The sequence below is a fragment of the Nelumbo lutea genome, chromosome 2, assembly GCF_056320005.1.
Source record: "Nelumbo lutea isolate HS-2025 chromosome 2, American lotus-T2T, whole genome shotgun sequence".
NCBI lineage: Eukaryota > Viridiplantae > Streptophyta > Magnoliopsida > Proteales > Nelumbonaceae > Nelumbo > Nelumbo lutea.
The window spans coordinates 31,364,861-31,389,078 of NC_142685.1; the positions used below are offsets into that span (position 1 = coordinate 31,364,861).

The 24,218-nt window shown below is 43.7% G+C and overlaps 1 protein-coding gene across 2 annotated transcripts; it reads right to left on the reverse strand.

The window, feature by feature from the left end:
• Window positions 1-14,184: 14,184 nt before the first annotated feature.
• On the reverse strand, window positions 14,185-22,340 carry LOC148869642 (calmodulin-binding protein 60 E-like). Of its 2 annotated transcripts, none has more exons than XM_088973530.1 (7): window positions 21,953-22,340; window positions 19,962-20,037; window positions 18,799-18,857; window positions 16,691-17,184; window positions 15,851-16,011; window positions 15,490-15,693; window positions 14,185-15,112 (listed from the first exon to the last, which is right to left on the reverse strand). In XM_088973530.1, the coding sequence occupies exons 1-7, from the start codon at window positions 22,060-22,062 to the stop codon at window positions 14,393-14,395; spliced, it is 1,824 nt and encodes a 607-aa protein (XP_088829656.1). In that variant the 5' UTR covers window positions 22,063-22,340; the 3' UTR covers window positions 14,185-14,392. The 2 variants fall into 2 exon arrangements, with proteins under 2 accessions (XP_088829656.1, XP_088829658.1); XM_088973532.1 differs by lacking the exon at window positions 21,953-22,340 and adding an exon at window positions 20,474-20,756.
• Window positions 22,341-24,218: the final 1,878 nt, after the last annotated feature.

The window sequence follows — 24,218 nt, forward strand, 5'->3', positions numbered from 1 at the left end:
TCCCTTCTCAATTTTAATGCCAGTCTCAACTTTGAACAATAATAAAGGTGAAAAATATGTAAAAATGAAAATGACAACAACAAAAGGCCCTTCTTACCTTTAGTTGTTTTGCATGACAAGTGATGGGAGCAATTAAGGGTGAGCATTTGATTCATTCAATTAAAAATCGAATCGAATAAACCGAATTACTGAAAAACTGAAAAATCGAAACATAAATTTTCAGTTCAGTTTTTGGTTATTTTAGTTAAAACTGAATTTTATTAATATTATACTAATACATATTATATTATATATGTATATGTTAATGTAATATATTAATATTATATATAATAAATTTCAATTAATTCAATTATTTTAATTAACTGAATTTCTAATCTTGAAAACTAAAATCGAAAGCAAATTTTTATAAAACTGAATTAACTGAACCAAATAAATCAAAATTGAAAATTTTGGTTCGGTTTTTTATTTTAACCAAACAATACTCACCCCTAGGAGCGATTGTTGGAGAGAGTATCCTTTGCTCTCAGATCCCAGTGCTTTTAGGGTTCAATTGTCCTAGGGAGAAGAGAGAAGAGAAGAGGGAGAGGTGGATGGAGGATTGGTTTCCTATATGGACGGAAGGGAAGGATGGGAGAGAAGAGAGGGCAGAGAGCAAGGTCTTTCTTTCAACAAGAGAGATGGATAGAGAAAACAAGAGAGATAGGAGAGAGGCTCATGGAACAGTGGGGAGAGAGAGAGAGAGGTTCATGGAAAATGGAGCCCACGCAGTCATTTTATCATTTTATTAATTTTTATTTTAAACATTTTATTCTAGGATATATCAATGGAAAGAAGCTATATCGACATAACCTAGGGTCTGTATTCTTTATGGATATGGTGATGGATGATCTGACAGTATGTATTCTCCAATGCCTATAATGACGGAAATTAGCAACCATGTTATAAATGAATTTATACCAACGGGACATATGACATATCCATTGGTATCTATCATTTTTCTTGTAGTGAATAATGATACTCTAATGGGGTAACTAATCTATATCTATATTATATAATTGTTTTGGGTTTTCTGCAAATCATAATAGTTAAATCCAACTACCATATATCATGTATGGTTAATACTTATTGTACACATATATAGTACATGCTTTTACATTAGTCTATATATATATATAATAGATGAAAGAGGGGAGAGGAGGGATGTTCTCACCAGGACGGGTTGAAGGTCAGGTTAGGTTAGAGTTAAGGTTGGGGATTTAGAATTCAGGGTTGGGCTAGGGTTGGCCTCAACCGTTGACCCAGCCCGACTTGCAGTCCTAGGCCCTAAGAGTGTTCATAAGTCAGGTTGGGTCTGTTTTAGGTTTTTTTTCTCAACTAAACTGACTTGGTCGATTTGATAAACAAGTAATTCAAAACTGACCAATTATAAGGAAAAACTGACCCAAACATGAAGGGTTGGTTTGGGTCGGTTTTTTTGGTTTGGTCGGGCCAATTTGGGGATGGTCAATTGGTCAGGTGATTTCTTGATTTTTAATCTCCTTTTCGTATTTTGTATATGGCTCTTATTGTCTGATTTGGCTCATTGCGTGTTTGAGTCAAACACCATTTTTTTCCTAAATCATATAGGCTGCTAAGTGTTGCGTCTATACTACCCCAAATCCAAAGATAGTTGTCATTTTTTGTGTAATTCTCTTCAACTTCAAGACTAATGTAAAAAAAGTAATAATTAAAGTAGAGTTCAACTATCAATATTTGTAAAAAGTATTGTGTAAAGTCTTAAAAGTGGAGGGAGTTTCATTATTTCTATACCAAAACCAAAAGTATTAAACTTCTATTAGCCATAGTTGATTCGGTTCAAGACTTCAGGTTGATTTCGATTTTTAGATTGAAAAACCGAAACCAACCCGACCAGTTGGATGGTTTATATTTATAAACTGAGACCGACCAATAGTTTTGAGAAACCAACCAGATTGGGTTGGATTGGATCAATTTGATTGGTTTGGTTCTTGATGATGCGCCATCCGGCCGGTCTTAGCTGTCAACGACCTTGCTTCTGAATTGAATAGCAGGGAACCTAAAACGGAGGAGATGAGGAAGCTCCGGGGGGAACCCGGTGTAACGGCTCTGAAGCTTAAGTTAGAATCCTTCAAAAGCAAGATAAAACCAGATAGCACAAAGTTTGCATACCTTGTTTGTTGGGGGCAGGGGGCTCTTATAATCACTTCGCGCACTCGCTCCAAGGCCCTTGTCAGGTCGGGTATGATTACCCTTGCGCTTATCAATTCGGCCGTCACCCTTTCTGCTGGGACAGAACCGTCACTGCCTAACCGTCTCTCTAACTGGAGATGGTGGTGTCAATGGCGGTGGCAGGTGGCCGTTTAGAGTGCGGCCGCCAAGCGTCAGATCCCAAGTCAATCAGATGCGGCGCCCTCGGGCACGGACTTCCTCAGTGTCAGGCATGGTACGACTTGTTTGGTTTTGGTGCCCAGAAGGTGATGCGGAGTGGTGAGCGAGGCGGAGCCTTGAGTTCGGAGGTATCTATAGGGCAGGTCAGTTCGACAAGGTGTATCCCGAACTGTTACAAGGCAGACCAATTCGGCGAGGTATACCCCGAGCTATTACAAGGTTGGCCAGTTCGGCGAGGTATACCCCGAGCTGTTACAAGGTCGGCCAGTTCGGCGAGGTATATCCTGAGCTTTTACGAGGTTGGCCAGTTCGGCGAGGTATATCCCGAGCTGTTACAAGGTTGGCTAGTTCGGCGAGGTATATCCCGAGCTGTTACAAGGTTGGCTAGTTCGGCGAGGTATATCCCGAACTGAAGGTAGGCCAGTTCGGATTACTCTGGTTTTGGGCCAAGGGTGAGTTTGGGCACCCCGTAGGGAGTTTGGTCCGCTGGTGTCCCCTTGTTCACACCTTAGGCTTGGCCTTTTTGCCGAGCTGTTGTTTCTGTCATGTGTCGCATAACTGTGAGGTCGGGCCAAATCTTCCTTCATCAATTGCCCCCCACTCCTCGCGCCAAGGGTCTTGCCCTAGTGCGGGGAGTTTCGTGAGGTAGTAGGTGGATTTGTCCCGTCCTTCGAATCTTGACTGCGCGAGTTGCTTTTGCCAGGATTCTTCGGTTTCCGAGAAGGCTGGAAACGTGCCTACTCATAAATGTTGATGGTTGTGACAGCGCGCGTTTTAAATTTCAAAAATTCGCGCCGCTGGGACGTGACAGCGGGTCATTCAAACTTGAAAAAAGCGTGCCACTACTGTACGTGTGTGGGCGGCTGTCAGGGAGACGTGCAGCACTGTCAGTTTCAGAAAGACGCGTGTCGGCGCGACGCCGATTTCAAGAAGGCGTGTGCTGACGTTTCGCTCTTTTCGGAAAGACGTGCGCCAATCATGTCTCGACCTTATGGGACGTGCGGTCAGCGCAAACGTGGGCCGTCGGATCGTCTTTGATCTGCACGGTCGGTTCTTGGTTACTGTAGCTATAAATAGTGGGAGACCCCAGTCGATTTGTCACTTCTGCGGTTTGTCTACTGAGCTTGCGTCCAACTTTTCAGCTCGTGTCCAAGTTTTTTTTTTTTTCAGCTCGCGTCTAGGCTGGTTACATAGCCTTCAAGGTTTTTTGGCTTATTCCCGTCTCCGGAGCCTTCAAAACTTTCTTCCGGTGAGTACCTTCCTGAATCCACCTCTTTTCCTCAATGTCTAGCTTTGATAGCTCAGACGACTCTTCAAGTAGGACTGACGTAGGTTCTACAAACTGAGCCGTATCCCTCGACTACCTCAGCGATCCTGAGGTGGAACTCGAGGACTATGAACCAGTAGGCCGAGCTGCTTCGGGCAGTTTGGCGTCTACCTCTCGCCGAGGTCGGATGCTAGACAGGTTTGGTCCCTCGACCATGACGCCTGGGGGGCTTCAATCTATACTTATGACTTACAACCTTCCTAGGGGGTATACATATCTTATTCCTTCGGGTAGCTTTCCTTGGGAACACGGTCCTGATGATATCATGATTTTTCGAGAGCAGCTCGCTGCGGGGTTGCGACTTTCTTTCCACCCCCTTCTCGTCGAAGTCATAAACCACTTCGGTGTCACCATTGGCCAACTTCATCCGAACTCTATTCGGAACCTGGTGGGGACAGTTTCCCTTTTTTGCGAGCAGAATTTACCCTTAGACTTAGAGATATTCTCCTCCATCTTGATGCTCAAGAGACAGGCGGGTTCTCTTCCTGGGGGAAGACGGGCGTATTACCTTTCTCCTCGCCAGGGCTTTAAGCTTCTGCACGATCTTCCTAATAAGGTCCTGGCGTGGAAGCGGGACTACTTCGGTGTGCAAAGTGCACAAGGATGGCCCTTTCAGACCAGGTGGGGTGAGGCTGCTCCTGATTCAGGTGTTACTCTCGATAAAGAGACGGTGAAGGACCTCCGGCAATGGGCACGGCAAGGTTTAAAGTGTCATCACTACTTAACGGAGGCCAAGCTTATTGCGGCCGGCCTGAGTTCGGGTAGGTTTCTAGCTATGCGGTTTCTTGCTTGCTTTGTTCCTTCATTTTTTCTGATGTCGAACTCGTTTCTGCAGGTGTGATGGACGCAGAGAGAACTCGTGGGGGGCGTCTGTTCCAAGGTATGAAGAGGAGGAAGCGGGTCGCCAAGCGAACTCGTACCGAGCTGCCCTTGGATGAGGAGCCCCAAGTTCCAGACCACACGCTGGAGGATCTGCCCAGGGAGCCCAAGGTGACTCCACCGATGCATGAAACTGTTGGGGCGCCTTACGCTGAGACCACTCATACGGGCGCTCCTGCATACTCAAGCGCCCCTGCTCACTCTAGGTCCGCTCATACGCGGGCTGGGCCCTCGGGTTTGGGAGCTCAAGGGGAGTTCAGGAGCGTGTTGACACCGAACTACGCTCTTCAGAAGAGTAGGGAGGCTACTTTCCCTGAGGAGATTGCGGCGTGGACCGATCTTCCTTTGAATCAGGTCGCCTGTCGTGCCGTAACACATGCTATGGTGGTAAGTCAGATTCCGTCTGCCTTTTTCATTTTCTGTCGCTTTGCTATTATTGCTCACTTGTTTCTTTTGGTAGGTGAATTCTTCGATTCATGCCTTAGCAGCCCAAGTGGAGAGGAGCTCGCGACAGGCGCGAGCTGCTGAGGCTACTGCCCATGCTGCTGAAGAAGCTTTCCGTGCTGCAGAGGCGAATACCCGAGCTGCTGAGGCGGCCGCTTATGCTGCCGAAGAGGCTGCTCACGTCGCAATGGCCAGGCATGCAAGGTCTCAGCGTGATGCCGAGGCCATGGGGGTAGTTGTCAAGCACATGGCGGACTTGAAGTTGGATTTGCAGCATCAAGTCGAATATCTTCAGAAGGACATCAGGGAGAAAACACAGATTTTTTCTCAAGGCATTGAAGACGCCAAGAAGAAGGCCGTTGAAGATTACAATGCCTCTCCGCGTTTTGACGATCTGATGGTGGATTCTTACAGAAGGGGGTTCAAACTGAGCAGGTGGATGATCCGGAACACGTACCCCGACCTCGATGTTAGTGCCATATCCACTTCGCGTATAACTCAGGAGATGGCCAATGCTGCCGATGGCGAGCCGGACTCTGAAGGAAAGGCAGGGCCTTCGGGTGTTGTTGAAGTGCCTTCTGATGGCGAAGAAGTAGCTCCGAGCATGTAAAGATAATCTCTCTTTTTTTTTTTTTGTAAGTCCCTTCTGATGGCCAATGTACTCCTGTTTCTTGCAATGGAATAGAATCTTTTTGCCCAAGTGTTCCTTTTCCCCGAACTGATTCTTTGTTGAACTAAATATGCTACTTTCTCGTCTGGGTTATTATACTTCTGCGACCTGTTTTGTCGCGAAGGCTTTTGCAGCGAACTGATTTTTTGCCGAGCTTATAATATGCCCGACTTTTCTTTGCTTGTTTATGCCGAGGTTCCTCTTGGCTCTGCATCGTGGTCCATAGGACCTGATTTCGTCCACTTCGCTTGGCGGTTTATAGGTAGTATCGCCTTAAGTTCATGATGTTCCACGCTCGAGGTACTTGTTTGCCTTCCAAGGTTTTGAGTTCGTATGCCCCTCCGAGCGCTCTCTTTACTTTATAGGGCCCTTCCTAGTTTGGTCCAAGTTTGCCCACGCCAGGTTCGGGCACCATAATCTTACGAAGGACCAGGTCGCCGACTCGGAAGTTTCGTTGCTTTACTCTGGCATTGTAGTAGCGAGCTACCTACTGCTGGTATGCCGCTGTCCGGATGTGCGCGAGGTCCCTTACCTCATCCAATAGGTCAAGGTTAGTACGTAACTCGTCTCCGTTTGTCCGATCGTCGTATGTTTCTAGTCGCAATGTTGGTACTTCGATTTCCGCCGGGATCACTGCTTCAGTGCCGTAGGTGAGGTTGAAGGGGGTTTCTCCCGTGGCGGTTTTTACTGTAGTTCGGTGAGCCCACAAAATACTTGGTAGCTCTTCGGCCCACAATCCCTTAGCTCGATCCAGACGTGCTTTCAGTCCGCGCAGGATGGCTCTGTTCATTACTTCCGTCTGACCATTTGCCTGCGGGTGCGCGACTGATGTGAAGTTTTGCCGAATCCCCATGTTCTGGTACCACTCTTGGAACTTGATATCCTTGAACTGCTTGCCGTTGTCGAAAATTAGTACCGAGGTAACCCGAAGCGACATACTATGTTCTGCCAAAGGAAGGTCTGTATGTTTCGGGCCGTAACAGTTGCCAGAGGTTCGGCTTCTATCCACTTCGTAAAGTAATCTACTACGACGACTAGGAATTTTCTTCCACCTGTTGCTGGTGGGAATGGCCCCAGGAGGTCGATGCCCCATTGTGCAAAGGGCCACGGGCTGGCGAGGTATTTGAGGTCAGAGGCAGGTTGATGGTGGATATTGGCGTGCTTCTGACACTTGTCGCATTTTCTAACGAGCTCGACAGCTTCTGCCTTCATCGTTGGCCAGTAGTATCCTTGTCGTAGTGCTTTTTGGGCGAGTGCTCTGCCCCCAAGTGTCCGCCGCACAGGCCTTCATGAGTGTCGCGGAGTACGAACTTGGCTTCGGCAGGTCGCAGGCAACGCAAGTAGGGGAGCGTGTAGGACCGTCAGTATAACCGTTCGTCTATTATGACGTATTTGGCTGCCTGGCGTTGCACCCTCTTCGCCGCATTGCATTCTACAGGGAGGGTTCTGTCTATCAAGAAGCTCACGAGTGGGTCGATACAGCTCGGCTCCGCTTCCAAGACGGGAGCGACCTCCTCTGTCCCCCCGAAAATACTAGGCCGAGGTAAGTTCTCTATGTACACGGTTCTCATGTTGTTGTGACTTGTGCTGGCTAACCGGGACAGAGCGTCGACCTCAGTGTTCTCTGACCTCGGGATTTGCCTGATGAAGTGTGACTGGAAGTTGAGTAGGGCTTCTTTTACTTTCGCCAAATATGCGATCATGGAGAGCTCGCGTGCTTCATACTCGCCCGTAACTTGGTTGACCACGAGCTGGGAATCGCTGCAGATGACCAAGTGCTTTGCCTTTACCTTTCGTGTTGGGTCCAGCCCAGCTATCGGTGCTTCGTACTCTGCCTCGTTGTTGGATGCCACGAACTCAAAGCGTAGTGCGTATTCCAATTTTGTGCCCCCCGGGCCGCATAAGACTATTCCAGCCCCGCTGCCTTGCTGGTTTGAGGAACCATCCACGTGAAGGATCCAGGGCTCCTCATCCCAGTTCGCGTTTCGCCTGACCAAGAGAGATGCTACACTGGATGCTACTTCACGGGGTTCAGACTCTATTGGCTCGGGAGCTCTGGGTTTGCCCGAACTAGGGACCTCGGGCTCGACCTGTAGGGCTTCGTGGCTAAAAGTGCACTCGGCGATAAAATCTGCCAAAGCTTGGGCCTTAATAGCGGTTCTTGGCTTGTACTGGAGGTCGTACTCGTTGAGTTCGATGCCCATTTCGCCAGTCAACCGGAAACCTCGGGTTTGAGTAAAACTTGTCTCAGAGGTTTGTCAGTCAGGACGATGACGGTGTGAGCCTGGAAATATGGGCGAAGTTTCCGAACTGCTGTCACCAGTGCGTATGCTAGCTTTTCTATCTACAGGTACCTTGTCTCTGCTCCCTGCAAAATTTTACTAACATAATAGATGGGTCGCTGGACCCGGTCTGTTTCTTTTATTAGTACCGAACTGACCACCTCGCCGCTTGCCGAGAGGTACAGTTTTAAGACCTCGCCCTCCTCGGGCCAGGCTAAGGTCGGCACACTAGCGAGGTAACCTTTTAGCTCGTCAAACGCGAGCTGGCAATCCTGGGTCCACTTGAACCCTTTGCCTTTGATTGTTTTGAAGAAAGGTAGGCAGCGATCTGCTGATTTGGACATGAAGCGGCTTAGAGCGGCTATGCGGCCGTTTAGCCTCTGAACTTCTTTTACTTTCCGAGGTGGTCTCATATCTAGAATGGCTTTTATCTTGTCCGGGTTGGCCTCAATACCGCACCGATTGACAATGTACCCTAGGAATTTGCCCGAGGTGACGCCGAAGACACATTTGTTGGGGTTCAATTTCATGCTAAACTGACGCAGGATTTGGAGGACAGAATCTAAGTCTTGTATTAATTCTTGTGAAAACTGAGTCTTGACGACCATGTCATCTACATAGCACTCTATCTCCGTGCCAATCAGGGGCCGAAACAGCCTATTTACAAGTCTTTGGAAAGTCGCCCGGCATTTTGCAATCCGAAGGGCATGACCTTATAGCAATATAGGTCGAACTCGGTTATGAAGCTGGTTTTTTCCTCATCGGATGGGTCCATCCGGATTTGGTTGTAGCCCGAGTAGGCGTCCAGGAAGCTTAGCAACTCATGTCCCGAGGTCGCGTCCACTAGGCGGTCAATTCTGGGGAGGGGGAAGCAATCTTTCGGGCAAGCTCGGTTCAGGTCAGTGTAGTCGACGCACATGCGCCACTTGCCATTTGCCTTTTTTACCAACACCAGGTTGGCCACCCAGCTCGGGTAATGGACTTCCCTTATGAAGTTTGCTGCGAGGAGCTTCTCGACCTCCTCATCGACCGCCCTCCAACGTTCTGGGGCTAAGTTGTGTTTCTTCTGTCTAACGGGTCTGACTACAGGGTCAATACTAAGTTTGTGAGTTATCAGGTCAGGGCTAATGTCGGGCATGTCAGCCGCGGACCAGGTAAAAATATCTAAATTTTGAAGTAAAAAGCTCACCAGTTCGGTTCGTAGGGGTTCCTCGACGAAAGCTCCGATCTGAAGTATGCGAGCTGGGTCCGTAGCCGAAGTCGGGATTGCGACCGTTTCCTCTATGGGCGAAGCTCGTTCCTCACCTTGCTCCGCAGGCCGCTCTAGTTCGAGGTCGCCGGCCGCCTTGGTTTTTCCCTTCAAGGCGGCAACATAACACTTGCGGGACTCGAGCTGATCACCCCGCGCTACCCCCACACCGAAGTCCGTAAGGAACTTCATGGCCAAATAGTAGGTCGAGACCACCACCCGTAGGATATGCGTGATCGGCCGCCCTATTATGGCATTGTATGGGGAGGGGGTCGTGACCACCAGGAAATCATGGTTGAGTCTGACCGCACAAGGTCATGTGCCGACTTCCACAGGTATTGTTATTTTTCCGAGGGGCCTGACTTCCTCTCCGCTGAAACCCACCAGGGGAGTGTTCGCGGGCTTCAGCTCGCTCCTTTGTAACTGTAGCTGGTCAAACGTTGATTTAAAGAGGATGTCCGCTGAGCTGCCTGAATCTACGAGTACATGTCTGACCTCGAAGTCGCTGATCCTTAGTTTAATGACAAGCGCGTCATCATGGGGGTAGCGGACCCCTCGCGCGTCGTCCTCCGTGAAGAAGATTGGTTCTTCGGTCTTTGGTCTCTTTGGGGGGTTTCATTCCTCGAGGGCCGCTTCGCGAACTGAAGTCTGGGCCACTACCGAGGTACACCTTGCTACCATCAAACCTCCCACAATTACAGGGATGGTTCCCCGAACTGGCCTCTCTTCCGGAGGCTGTCGCTGCAACGGTTCGGCAGGTCTGCTGCTAGACACGGTGCATCCTTTTCGTGCCCCCCTTGCTGACCTGCCTTATTGTTATTATTGTTGTGCTGTACAAAGTTTCTCAAGTATCCGCGATGGATGAGCCCCTCTATCTCGTCCCAGAGGTTATTACACTGCTCGGTACTATGACCATGGTCTCTATGGAAACTACAATACAAATTCTTATTTCTCTCGTTCGGATTTTCCTTTAGGCGAGGTGGCCACTTCACGTATGGGGCGTCATTGATCGTCATTAAGATCTCGGTCTGCCTTGTGTTTAACGGCGTGTAATTCGTCCGAACTGCTAGGGAAGCTCGGAACGACTGGTTCGGCTTCAGCTCCTGGGCTGGGTTTTTCCTATCGACTGGGTTGGGGAGCTCGCCTTCCCTCTTTCTTTTCTCGTTCCCGCCTTCGGTTCGTTGGTTGATTTCTTCCTCTATCCTCATGAACTTGTCCGCGAGCTTGAGGAATTCGGCCACGGTTGCGGGCTGGTTAGCTACCATGTGCCATTTGAATTCTTTGTGTGTTACCCCTCTTTTGGCCGCCGCGAGCTGCACCGCGAGGTCCAACCGCGGTATCTGCAAGCATGCTTCGTTGAATCGCTTGATGTAGCCCCGGATGGATTCTCCTTCCCTTTGGACTACTCCAAAGATGCTTTCCTCTGTTCTGGGGCACCGTTGGTTGGTGACAAAGTGTGCGGTGAAGACCTGCACGAACTAGGCCTAGCACTTTATCGACCCGAGGGCCAGGTTCCTGTACCAAGTGCGGGCTACCCCCTGAGGGTGGTGGTGAAGGCCATGCACATGCACGATTCGTTGACCCTGGCGAGGTGCATTTAGGACTGGAAAGCGTCAACGTGGTCGTTGGGGTCGAAGGACCCGTCGTACTTGTCCAGAGGTGGGAGCTTGAAATTTCTAGGTAAGGGGACCGCCAGGAGTTCTGATGCGAGGGGGGAAGAAATGGAGAGAATCGGGGCAGCTCCTACCTCGTCCGAGCTCGTCTCTTCTTTGCCTCTGAGCTCTGACAAGACACGGGTGGCAGTTCGACGACTTCGTCGGTGCCTTCGTTGTTGAGTGGGCCTTGTACTGGCGCTGCTGGCCTCCGTGTTGCTGAGCTCGATGGGCCCGAGATGCTGGTAGTCTGCCACCAGGGCGCCGAATTGGTTTTCCGTGAGCGGGAACTCGGGCTTGGAGCGCCGAGGCGCCGATCTAGCGGGCGAGGTTCCCGACCCGCCTGCGAGCTGCGAGGCAGGGATGATTTTTTTCTCTCTTCGGCTTGGGGATGAGGCCTGGTTGTTAGGGGGGTTCTGGGGCCGAGAGGCCTTTCCCTGGTGGGGGCGTCCATCCTGCGGGGAGGCCTTGACCGGCCTCGGAGCGGGGTGGCAAGGTGGAAGTAGTGGTTGGTTCAGTGGCAGTTGGGGGAACTGCTGTTGATAGTGATATTGGGAGATGTTGTGCAGCACTTGGTGCTGGTGATACTGGTGGTGCTGGAACTGTTGCATTTGGGCTTGCATTGCCCGCATGCACTGCATCAGGTCGTCCAACCGGTTTTGGCTGGCTGCCAGGGGGACGACAGTCGGTTCAATAAAGGTTGTCTCAATAGGGGGAGGAAAGGGGATGCTTGTGGCAGGAAGGTTTACGGGCGCCACTGCTTGTGGCGCATTCAAACAGGGGATCCCATCCACCGAAACGGGGATAGTGAACTGTCCAACGCACACCACGGGGACTTGAAGTTGTTCCCCGGTGGTGTTTGTCTCCGTGCCACGTCCAGCATTGCTAGAGGAGGCCATGAGTGTTGGGTTTTTTGAAGAAAAGGGGTTATGGAAGTTTGGAGGGAGGCTTTTTGAAGCGTTCCCACAGACGACGCCAATTGATGATGCACGATCCAGCCGGTCTTAGCTGTCAACGACCTTGCTTCTGAACTGAATAGCAGGGAACCTGAAACGGAGGAGATGAGAAAGCTCCGGGGGGAACCCGGTGTAACGGCTCCGAAGCTTAAGTTAGAATCCTTCAAAAGCAAGATAAAACCAGATAGCGCAAAGTTTGCATACCTTGTTTGTTGGAGGCAGGGGGCTCTTATAATCACTTCACGCACTCGCTCCGAGGCCCTTGTCAGGTTGGGTATGATTACCCTTGCGCTTGTCAATTCGGCCGTCATCCTTTCTGCTGGGACAGAATCATCACTGCCTAACCGTCTCTCTAACTGGAGATGGTGGTGTCAGTGGCAGTGGCAGGTGGCCGTTTAGAGTGCGGCCGTCAAGCGTCAAATCCCAAGTCAGTCAGATGCGGCGCCCTCGGGCACAGACTTCCTCAGTGTCAGGCATGGTACGACTTGTTTGGTTTTGGTGCCCAGAAGGTGATGCGGAGTGGTGAGCGAGGCAGAGCCTTGAGTTCGGAGGTATCTATAGGGCAGGTCAGTTCGGCGAGGTGTATCCCGAACTGTTACAAGGCAGGCCAGTTCGGCGAGGTATACCCCGAGCTATTACAAGGTTGGCCAGTTCGGCGAGATATATCCCGAGCTGTTACGAGGTTGGCCAGTTCGGCGAGGTATATCCCGAACTGAAGGTATGCTAGTTCGGATTACTCTGGTTTTGGGCCAAAGGTGAGTTTGGGCCCCCCATAGGGAGTTCGGTCCGCTGATGTCCCCTTGTTCACGCCTTATGCTTGGCCTTTTTGTCGAGCTGTTGTTTCTACCACGTGTCGCATAACTGTGAGATCGGACCAAATCTTCCTTTTATCAGTTCTCTTAGAAACAGCCCTACTAGGCTCCTAGCTACTAGTTGAGGGTATTTGTTTCGAAGCTTCACTCTCGCTGATTGTTGGTTAATTGAAAAGGCTAAAGTTGATGGAGGAGGATTTGCAAGCGGTTCTGGTTGCCCTAGGGAACAAAATCTGGTCCCAAAAGAAGAAAACGTGGATATTGGTCAAATATCATATGGCATGAGCGACACACCTCCATCAGCTCCACAATTTTCAACCACTTTGATTATTTCGGTTTTTCTTTAATTTCAATTCAATTTTCCCTCTTAAAATTTTGATTAATTCGATTCAATTTTTAGTCAAATAAACCAAGTGTTCACCCCTGGCCCTGTTTGGTTATGCCTACACTCCCTTGATCCAAAGTAACATGATATCACACATTATGTTAGGGTTTCCCTCAAACATCCAAAGCTTTTACATTTTGTGATTTGCCCCTCAACCAAACCATGTTGCTCTAAGCCATTCAGTAATTCGGATTAGCTGAATGGGATGGCTATATGGCAATCTGTGGAACCAAAATGATAACATACCACGCCAGTGGCAAAATACACGAGCCCACAGTGAGAGATTGAATGGTTCTAGGCCCCATGTGTTAAAAGACAGGTGTGGGGTGCTATAATTGATCCCACCCTGCTGAACAACTATTGCGTTCAGCTAACCTATCTCTCCATTCAGAGCCCAATAAACAGATTCCACACCCAGGCTATAGTTTAATTTTATAATTAAAAAGTCAAATTTTCATTTTCATAGGGCTGCGATAGATAGGATGAGAATAGGATATAGCTAGATCAAAATTTGATTCTTTAATATGTGAATTTTGAATTGAATTTATCTTTTGGATTTATATCAGATTCAAATTGAATTCAGATTTATATCAGATTCAAATTTATCTTTTGGATTTATATAGCTAGATCAAAATATTATTTATTATTAATAAAATGCACTTCAAATTATTTACAAATAAAAAAAATTGGCTTTGATAATGTATATATCATGAACAAAACAAATTGAAGATAATTTATGAAACCTGAACCCATGAATGACAGAAATACAATATCCAAACCAATTTTACTATATAAATTTTAAGTGCATATAAGTATATTATATATTTACATCCAAATAAACCAGATCATATACGAATACGATAATATACAGATGGATCTATATTTGATCCGATCATAAACAAATTGAATTCAAATCACCCTTAACCGGATTGGGTTCAAATATAAATTTGGACAAATGCACATTTTTTGCAACCCTAAAATTTCATCTACTTCTTCCTTTGCTATTTGATATTTTCTCATGATTAGGACGTCAACATACAGAGGACACCCTAGCCTTCAAAAACCTACACCGGGTACAATATAATATGCTAATTCCTGAATGGAGAACAAAGAGAAGAAAAATTGACAAACAATTTGGAGCAAGTATGATAAGAATCAGGAATACAACAAACTTGGGCAAGTTTTCCACTAATATGATACATATAACATCAAGGCCATACACACCCACCCTGAGACTCCTGGCATTCTCCTTCCCCCTGCCTTTTGTTTATGTACATTCTATTTGAAGTTTTTCAGTAGAATTGACAATTAGCCCTATCAAGGTTTCCATTCAGTCTAATTCAACTAACTGTGCTCTCCTCTCTGCTGCCCTTTTTCTTATAAATATCCCCCACCTCAATGCAGCTTTTAGCTTAAGCCAGCCTACAACAGCCTTCCCAGAGCTCCGACTCTGTTGTTGTTCAAGTTCTCTCCGAGGTTCACATGGAGCATCATAGGAATAGCAAGCCTCATCTGAATGAACAAAAGCAGCTCCTAACCCAACATCAACCTCCGTATTGAATGTCCTAAGCAACCGCTGCATGTCATCATTCTCCAACATCTGTGAACTCCTCAGCCGGATTTCTTCAGAGAAGAAATCTTCCAGACCCTGTCCTTCGCGAGGATGAACAAAATCTCCTGATGGATAAGAACCTCCAAGTGATGATGCTCCAACAGAGGAATAATCTATGTTGCCAGTAAATGATGGTTGAGGGGTTGTGAGTGTTAGGCCCACTGTAGGATCTGATCTTCCATATGGGAATTCTATCAGTTGATGGCCAGAGGGTTGAATGTTGTCATTTTGGAAATGCTGAGCAGATGGAGCATGGTTCTGTGCACATGCGGAACCCAAAATGTAGTTATCTACAAGAGGGTGGTTGTCAGTTCCAGCTAGAGCTGCGGGTTCAGCTCCTCTGCTGCCGTTTAGGGAATTCAGCAGGACTTTTCCATCATATTCTATGACATGATTCCAGTTCTCATAGGCTGTCTTCACCAATGAATCAACTGAGATCTGTACAAATCATCCAAGGAATCTCTTTACACTTAGAGAAGTGAAAATGGAAGGGCACTGCTTTTACAAAGCCAAAACTAAGAGGAAATAACTACCTAGTCTTATTTACATATATAGAGAAAACTATGAAATTATAAACCAGTTCGAAGTCTTAGTTGAAATCTATAAAAGCCAATATGTTACAAGCAGGAAAATTGCAAAGGAACTATAGTATTAGACCACCATTTTATGGGTCCCATATAAGATATCTCTTAGCAGGAGCCAAGCACCCACCCACCCAAAATTTTGAAAATTCATTTTCTACAAAACTAAATACTCACACTCAACATGGATCAAATTCATGTTTCTAACTAAAAAGAGAAAATCTAAGTTCTAACCTTTTGATCATGGGAAAGTGATTCCACAGAGAAGAACTGCGCATCTGCAATAAGCCCACTGAGTGTATAGATACTGTTGAAGACAACACCAATGCTATGGGTTTCATCAGTGTAGTAAACATAGAGCTTCCCATTCAAGACACATGTCTTGGCATGTTCCATGGTATTCTCCCACATCCTATTGGACATTCCACTCCCAAGGATCTATAATGGTAAATATAGGGTAAGAAACCATAAGAATGGAACACATTTTAGCCCCTTAAAACACACTAATTAGAAAAGCAAAACAGATAAAAGAAGTAGCAAAAGGTGTTGTAGGAAACACTAGTTGACAATAAAATGATAAAACCAAAATCCTTACACTTCTTAATCTCTGTGGATCCCTAACAAGAAGCCGAAGAAAATCCTCAACGGTTAATATTTCAGCTGTCATCAGCTTTTTATGCAGTGCTCCATCCTTTGCTATTCTATCTAATCTCCAAACCTCATCATGTAAAGCAGGCGGGTAATGCTTCTTGTACACTGAAAAATAAAAGAGTTACATTACTAGATAAAAAGAAGCATTAAGGGAAACTTTAGTCATAGAATAAACAAAAGGGAAACTGGGAAAAAGAAAGAAACCATCGGTATCCCAAAAGTTTAAGTATGGTGGACAGGTGGAGAATACTCAAGTCAGGTGTACAGAGTGCACTGCCAACTGCTAAAAATGGGGTTTAAGAGGCCCCTCCTCCCCTCTACACCATAAACATGGCTCAGTGAGGAAATATATATAAATACTTGATTTATCCCAAAGGCGATACTCTAACTCCTAAGCCAAAACATTCTCCTGAAAGGATACTGCAACCTCATCCACAGATTATGCTGTTACATCAGTCAAAATTCCAGATGTTCAAAAAAAAAAGAAAAAGAAATGAACTTCAACAGTTAGGAACCGTTAGATCTTGGCCATACCAACTGAACAGTGGCTCTGAATCTTTGTATTAGGGTGCAACTTGGGTACCAATTTGAAGATTTTTTCCAATTTCCACTCCAAAATTTAACAAATGTTCAACCTCTGCCCACCCAAGTTGCACCCCTCTTTTGCATGGTTTCTAAATATGTTAATAATTATGGCAACATATCCTCATTTGAGTACCGTAGAACATCGTTTTAGTCCATTAAAGCAACAAGTAAAAGAAGTAATCAATGCTGAAGAACTCACATTCTCCTCTATGATCTTTAACGGCAAAAGCCTCTGTTTTTGCCTCACGAACCCGAATGCCATCACAATATCCAGGAGCAACCTTCACACCAATTCGAAACTTTCTGCTCCTTATCCAGCTAGAATTGTCAGTAAATGTTAGATCCCCGAGGGTTCCAACTCCTTGCTTAAGAGTCACTTGCAAATCACCAGTCAAAAGAGGCCTCTTCCCTTCACGTTCCTTCACTTCATAACTTTCAAAGTGTTCTTTGGTCCACTCTTCATCAGCTTCATCATTGAAGTCACCTTCAAGTACTACAACATTTAGCTTTGCTGCTGATTCTGGTCCCTCTTGTACAACAAAGCCCGTGTTGCCATCAATCAATACAACATGGATGGCTGCACCCTGCTCTCCTTCAACCTTTCCACCAGTGAATAGGTGTGGTGGCAACCTTGTTCTGAAATAAAGTTGTAGCTTCCTTCCTTCAGGGCCTTCTATTGTTTGCGGAGGAGACCTATTTAGGTAAAAAAAAATGATCAGTTTGTATTAAAAGAGACTTTGGACTTAAAAGCAGATGACATTTCTTCCAATTCTCTACATGCTAATACTAAGAGGTCTATAGTTCAAACTTAGAAGCATTGAAAGCTTCCTCTGACTTCATAAATATTGATTATGTCTAGTATTTACATTACAGTGGAGGAATATGTTTTTCAGGGTACCTACCTACTACTGACAATGACAGGCTGCAAGAGATATAGATGCAACATACATATAGGCTACCCACTACCTAAACATGACATTTTGTCATGCAGGCTACAAACATATACTTAAATAAGCTCATACTGAATGTGTGTGTGTGTGTGAGAGAGAGAGAGAGAGAGAAAGAGAGAGAGATGGGAGTTTTAGTTTCCTTACTTGGTTTCATAGTGTTTAAATAATAATCTAATATCTACCAGTTAGTAATTGCTTCAGTTATTTGCAGATGGTAATGATATATTATTAATTACATCAGCAGCTATTTCAAATATGACATGTATGAACACTTCAAACACACAAAAGACCTCCAAATGCATGAGGCAAGAACCTTGAGACTTGAACATAAAGATCATCATGAACCATCATTTTTTAAACTGTGGAGTTCAACAGAAAACTTATATCTACCAAAGAAAAATATATAAATCCATCCAGTCATCATCACATACAAAATAAAATTAAGACAAGGAAAATGCCTCAATGAACACATTTTACTTTTCTGGAATGTAACTTCAACTAAATCTTTGCATGTACAAGGCAATGATATTTGGTATCAATTCATATCAAAATGTCATAGAAAGATCTGCTACTCGGTGATATTCTCATTTTACTTTTACTCTTTGTAGATTCATCATTGGAATCTGCTACTCAGCCATTAAATCTCATCTAAGTTTTGTTCTTGCATTTGTTAAGTCCCATCTGACACCAATTCACTCATTAAAACAGCTTGCTCTTGTGAAGGATTCCTTTCTGAATTGCAACCCAAGTACAATAGATCTTTTACCATCAAGTTTTGTTATGAGAACCATATGACATCAAGTCTTGTTGGACCTCTCTGAGGTTAAGGGATTCATGAGAGCATGGTGGATCAAAGGCTTAAATAGGAAAGGCAAAAATTCCTGGGCAAAGCCTTTAGGTAGACCCCAAGTCATGTATTCTTAGCCGAGCAGAACTGGTTGGGGGGGGGGGGGGGGGGGGGGGGGTGCTTTACAGTGGCTTTCTGTAGTAGAGTCCCCGTCATGATCTCCACCTTCAATAAAATACGTTATCATTTAAAAAAAAAAAATCTTGTTATGAGAACCTTGTTTCAACTGATGAATGAGGTGTATCTCATATTCATTTGTACATGGCACCTTTAGTCATGGTGCAGGCTTTTGTACTTAGAGGTTCAGTCTCAAGTATTGAACCTCAAGACATTTTGCTTGGTGAGAAGCTAGAGGTTAAGTTTCACATGCCCTTTTGAATCAATGGTCAGAGGTTAAAATGCATACTAGCATCATGAAGAATTAATGATACAAACAAGGAATTATAGAGGATAATTATTTGTGTTGAGGAATAGATGTTTCTCACAAATAGTATTAATTTAACAACAAACCTTCCTGCCAGCTTTGCATGACCTAATTTTGTCAAAGCACGCTCAATTTCTTCGCTTACCTGTTTTTCCATAAGAAACACAACATTAAAGCATGATGAGTTTTCCAAGTGCATATATAATACAGGTATGAATGCATTGTTCCTTGCATACCTTTCAAGAAAAAAAAAAAAAAAAAAAAAGATACAAATTAAAAGACCAACATACTAGGGAAAATGCAACTCTAATCACATGCCAACTTTAGAGTTATAGAGGAATTTTATCTTATGAAAGTTTAAACAGCAAAGAACAAAGTCAAGGAATAACAGGCAGTCTACTTGACAGTTCTACTTTGATGTTCAATAAAAGTTCTTGGAAGGTAGTTGGAATTTGATGTCCATGCTGTGACCTCCCACAAAATTACTGACTTAGCAAGCAGGCAACTCCATTACATTTATAGGCTTCCAAACTCCAACAGCATTCACAATATGGTATTTTTTCTATCTCACAATTATGATATTTAGTCATATTTTGTTGATGGTAGGGAAACAAGGAAACTATAATGTCCTTGAATAAAGTATTGAAAGCAGAAAAAAAAATGCTAACGATTTTTAAATGATGAATGAATATCCCAATTTCCTTTAGCTAACCATCAATCCAGAATTTTGTGACCACAGGCATGTAGCTGTTTAACTAAACTAAAGAACAAGCAATAAATTCTAAGGTTGATCAAAAAGTGCTATATAAGATGCGATTTTATTTTTTAACATGGATTTAGCAAATTTTTGAGAAAGATTATTTTGGAATTCTTAAAGGTGCCATCTATAAATTATAAGTTTGATCATAAGAGGTGCACCAGTGAACTCACAGCTAATTCATCACATCATTTTCCAATGACTTAACATTCCTATACCACAAACTTGTATCAGAAAACTTTGGTGGTTCTAGAAACCAAAAGCACAAAGAATGAATTCATCTTCTTCCATATTTCCAACCAAAAGAAATATCCATTTCTAATTTTTTGATATATGCAGGAGGACATAATTGTAACATATTCAATGCGCTTCAAATGATATCATATTATTCTCGGGCAGCTTAACCATTCACAAAATAATGAATTAAAAGAATCTATACATTTGAAACAATAAAAGCACTTTCTAGCTTAAAGTAAAAAAGGCCCGACATACAATTCTGCGGAACAGAGGCTCCAAAGATGAGCAAAGCCTTTGCAAACTATCCACCTTTAGAGCTTCCACAATGACACTGTAGAAGAAAAGCAAAAAAAACACAATCAAGTTAAGAAGATAGAGAAAACTCGTATCTATGACTTGTTGAAAGAAAGGATACAATGACCCATGGGAGGGTGGAATTAACATATATTAGGTTAAATCGCAAAATGTGAAATAAGAGTTAACTAACCTAGAGCAAATAGGTTATTAATGCAAAGGTCTTTTATTTTAATTCAGCAAAAACTGAATTGTTCTTCAAGAAGAAACTATTCCCTTTCCTCCCATAAGCAAACAGTAAATGAAACCATTCACCAAAGGATTCCATCTTGGTTAATTGGCATTTCATAACACCAACTCTGAACAATACAAAAAGTTTGGAGGAAAGACCAAATGAGAACCCAAGTGGAGTAATAGATGGATTCCTTCACCTCCTTCCAAAGGATATGCATTTAATTAACTCTTGCTCTCACCTGATGAAATGGCCCTGATGCAGGAATGAAGCCCCAGAAAAGGAAAGAGCTACAGAGCAGCCCATACTTGGCCATTTCAGATCTACAGAGCAAACAGCCTTCGCTGAACCTTTTTATATGGATATCATTACTAGTTATCTTTGAATAGCAGCTTTCCAAAACCTAAAAGATAGAGACATTACAAGCACTGAACTATGAACTATAGTATGATATCCAACAATGACTAGGTTTTTTCTTTTTTTATCAGCACCCGACATGACTAGGTTTTACAACATGGAATCCCTTGTTTGTATGGTCTATCACTCAGTTCTTATGCCTCAAAACTTGTGTAACTAATGAGATTTTACCCCACAACATACTCATTTCACCCCCAATAACATTGATAATAATCTAATTTTTGAATGATTTATAACAATGTTTTAAAAAGAACAAGAGGCTTATGCCTTGAGGTTCACCTCAAGCAACTTTTAAGGAAAAAGATTGTCAGGCTCAACCTCAACCTTGAGGTGCTTTTTGTCTCTAAATGTGCATCTATGTTTTCTATGTGCTTGTATCTATACGTTGGCATATTGAAGGCCATGTTGAGGTACTATTTTTAACAGTTAGAGCTCCCTAATAGTCATTATGATTCGTAAGAATGTAACCATTTGTTCATTTTTGTTTTCTTCCTACATAAAAAACATATTCATATTGCATATTCTTATATTTTCCTCATTTTAGTTTTATTCTGTTCTTAAGTATCAGAAACCCATGAAGCTTGCACCTCACGCCTTGAGGATTATGCCATATGGCACTAAAGGCTGGTACCTCACCTTACACCTCTGCTTTTTTAAACATCCATTTATAATCATCATGGATGCTATGCTGACAAACAAGCATACGGATATTATGGATTTGGAAGTTATCTCAACATGGCATTGACATTTTGACAGAACCAGGAAACCAATTGAGCAAAAACATCACGATCTAAAGTGACCTGACTAAAATCAGAAAACACATGGTCCCCTGCTTGGCACACAATCCACATATCTCTACCTCCAAACGCTCTTAATCTCTGAGAGACATACATTTCCGTCCCAGCTCACGAAATCCCATCTTAGACGTTCTCATACGAGAGATATTGTTGACCCTTACCCAATAATTCCAGTATAACTTCTGGTTCTGATAAGGGTTCATTATATTTCACACAAGCATATGTCCTGAACAGACCGGCTATTTTCAGGTATCTGACTACTCAGAGATAGTGCAACAGGCATAGTTATGGTACTCAAAATTCTATAGTTACAATCTATTAAAATAATCATGAAGAAACAAAAAACGCAAGCAACGATTAAATAAATACATCAATAGGATGGAAAAGATCATCAAAACCAAGAAAGAGAAAAAAAAAGGAAGATAACCCAAATCAAGAGCATTAAATACCACTAGTAATTATAATAACGACGATGACGAGATGTTTTAACTCTCTGAAGAACTAACCTAGCAAGAGCTGGCACCCTTGGCTTCTTAGCCCGGGAAGCTTCGCCTTCATCTTCCTCACCCCGTTCGAAACTTCTCTTCTCTCCTCCCATACTTCTCAAACTTTTCATTAATTACGAAAAAACCAACGCCCCAACAGTTTCAACACACACCGTCAGAAACCATGGCAGGTCATCGCCCTACAGATCAGAACTTGCTACGAAGCTTCCTGGAGGCAAACTATCTCCAAGAGACGAAGAATTTATAACTGAGGAATGTCGAGCACGAGAGAGAAGTATTCACTATTTTTTTTTCTAGGGCTCTCGCTGAATTTAGCTAAGAAAGACTGGTTTGAATCTGTAATTCTGAGCTCAGAAACCATACAACTAGTCAAGTACTCGATCTGGACAGGGGAAAAATAATATCTATAAATAAATAAACTATTTTTCATTTGGCGGAAATAATAAATAAACTATTTGGACGTCTCAGAGGAAGCCACTCACCCTGCGCCCGCCCTTTTCTGAAATCTGGGCCGTCAATTTATTTTGTTTTTTTTATTTGATTATTTGGGATCGTAGCTGGGTTTCTGAATATTTAAAGGATTCCACGTTCTTGAGCAGAGAATCTGTGTGCTTATGGCCGTTAGATCTTCATCGGGATCTGCACCAAATTCTTAACTACCAATTGTGGGGGAGGGGGGCACCACAGTAGTCTGATCCGGTCTAGAAGTCAAGCGTGGCTCGTCTCGTGAGGGCAACGTTAAATGTAAATGCCCCTGCTTTTTGTTCATAATTACAAAAAAACCGCATACGTCAACGCGTCTTGCAGTCAACGGGCTGCCAATCTCAGTCCAACTCGGCGCCTACTTTATAACTCTGTCCATATATCATGATGCTGACTCACGATATTTAGGGTTTGTATGTGTGGCATCTTATGTCTTATCAGGACTTGAAATGGGTCGGATCTGGAACATGTCCAGCCAATGCGTATGGATGCTGCAGTTACGGACCTGGTTATAGAGATGAGATTGGTGGGCGCCCAACAAGCGACTCACATGGTGTGATTGTGGGGCGCCAATTTAGAGGTGTAAAGTGGGCCGTGTCGGACCGGCACGTGGGCGATCCTGCATTTTGTGCGGGCTGTGTCATGTGGGCTTTTGGGCCATCACGGGTCATGCTGCCTTCCCCAGTAAAAAATTTGGGGGTTGGCCTAGGTGCATGCCACGAGCTAGGCTGGCTTGTGGGTCAGGTCGGGCCAAAGCTATTTAATTAAAAAATTGACAAAAAAACTTAAAATTTTAATTTTATATGAATTTTGTGTATAAAATTGCTTATATATGCAATAATTAAATAAATTAATATAATAAAATTAAAAATAAATTTATTTTATTAATATATTATATACTATAATCTATATATTATTATACAATTATAATATATATAATTATAAATATATATATATATAATAGACATATGGGTCGTGTTGGGTCGGGCTATGGGCTGGGCCGTGCCAGCCCATGGGCTGCGAATGGCATGCCATGCTGGCCTGTGGACCTAAAATCCTAGGCCCAACACGGCCCGCATGGTCGTGTTGAGCCATGTCGGGCCATGGGTGGCACTGCCCCATTTACACCTCTACGCCAATCTAATAATCTAATTTGATCATATGGTTGTATCTCATATTCTCATATTTTGAATCTATACCGTAGGATGCAAACGGATCAGGTCATATTTCGGGTATTTCTGAATCGGATTCGATAATACAAATCACAAATCAATTCGAATCCAAATATTGGATATTTGAATATGATCCAATTCGAGTAAACTCTAAAAATTTTAATGATTTATTAAAAGAAAAAACATGATAATGTATATAAAGAACAAATAATTTTTCAACTATTTTCATTATATATATAGGGAAATTGTTTAAAACTCACCATGAGTTTCCATCATTTCTCTTAAACTCACCATAACTTTTTAAAATATCTAAAACTCATCATATCACTAACTTGACGTTAAATAGGCCTATGGGTATTAATATATTATCATTTTAACCTTTATAGAAAAATATAAAATATAGACAAAATAAATCAACAGATGTTAATATATTTCTATTTAATATTTAGACGTGAAAAAAGTTCAAAAAATATTTTCAAATATAAAATACATAAAAACTTAGAAATTACAAAAAATATAAAAAATTATAGAGATTGCAAACAAAATTAAAAATTATTTTCAAATTATAGAAACTAATGAAGGGTGACTTGGCACAATCTAGCAAGAAGGGG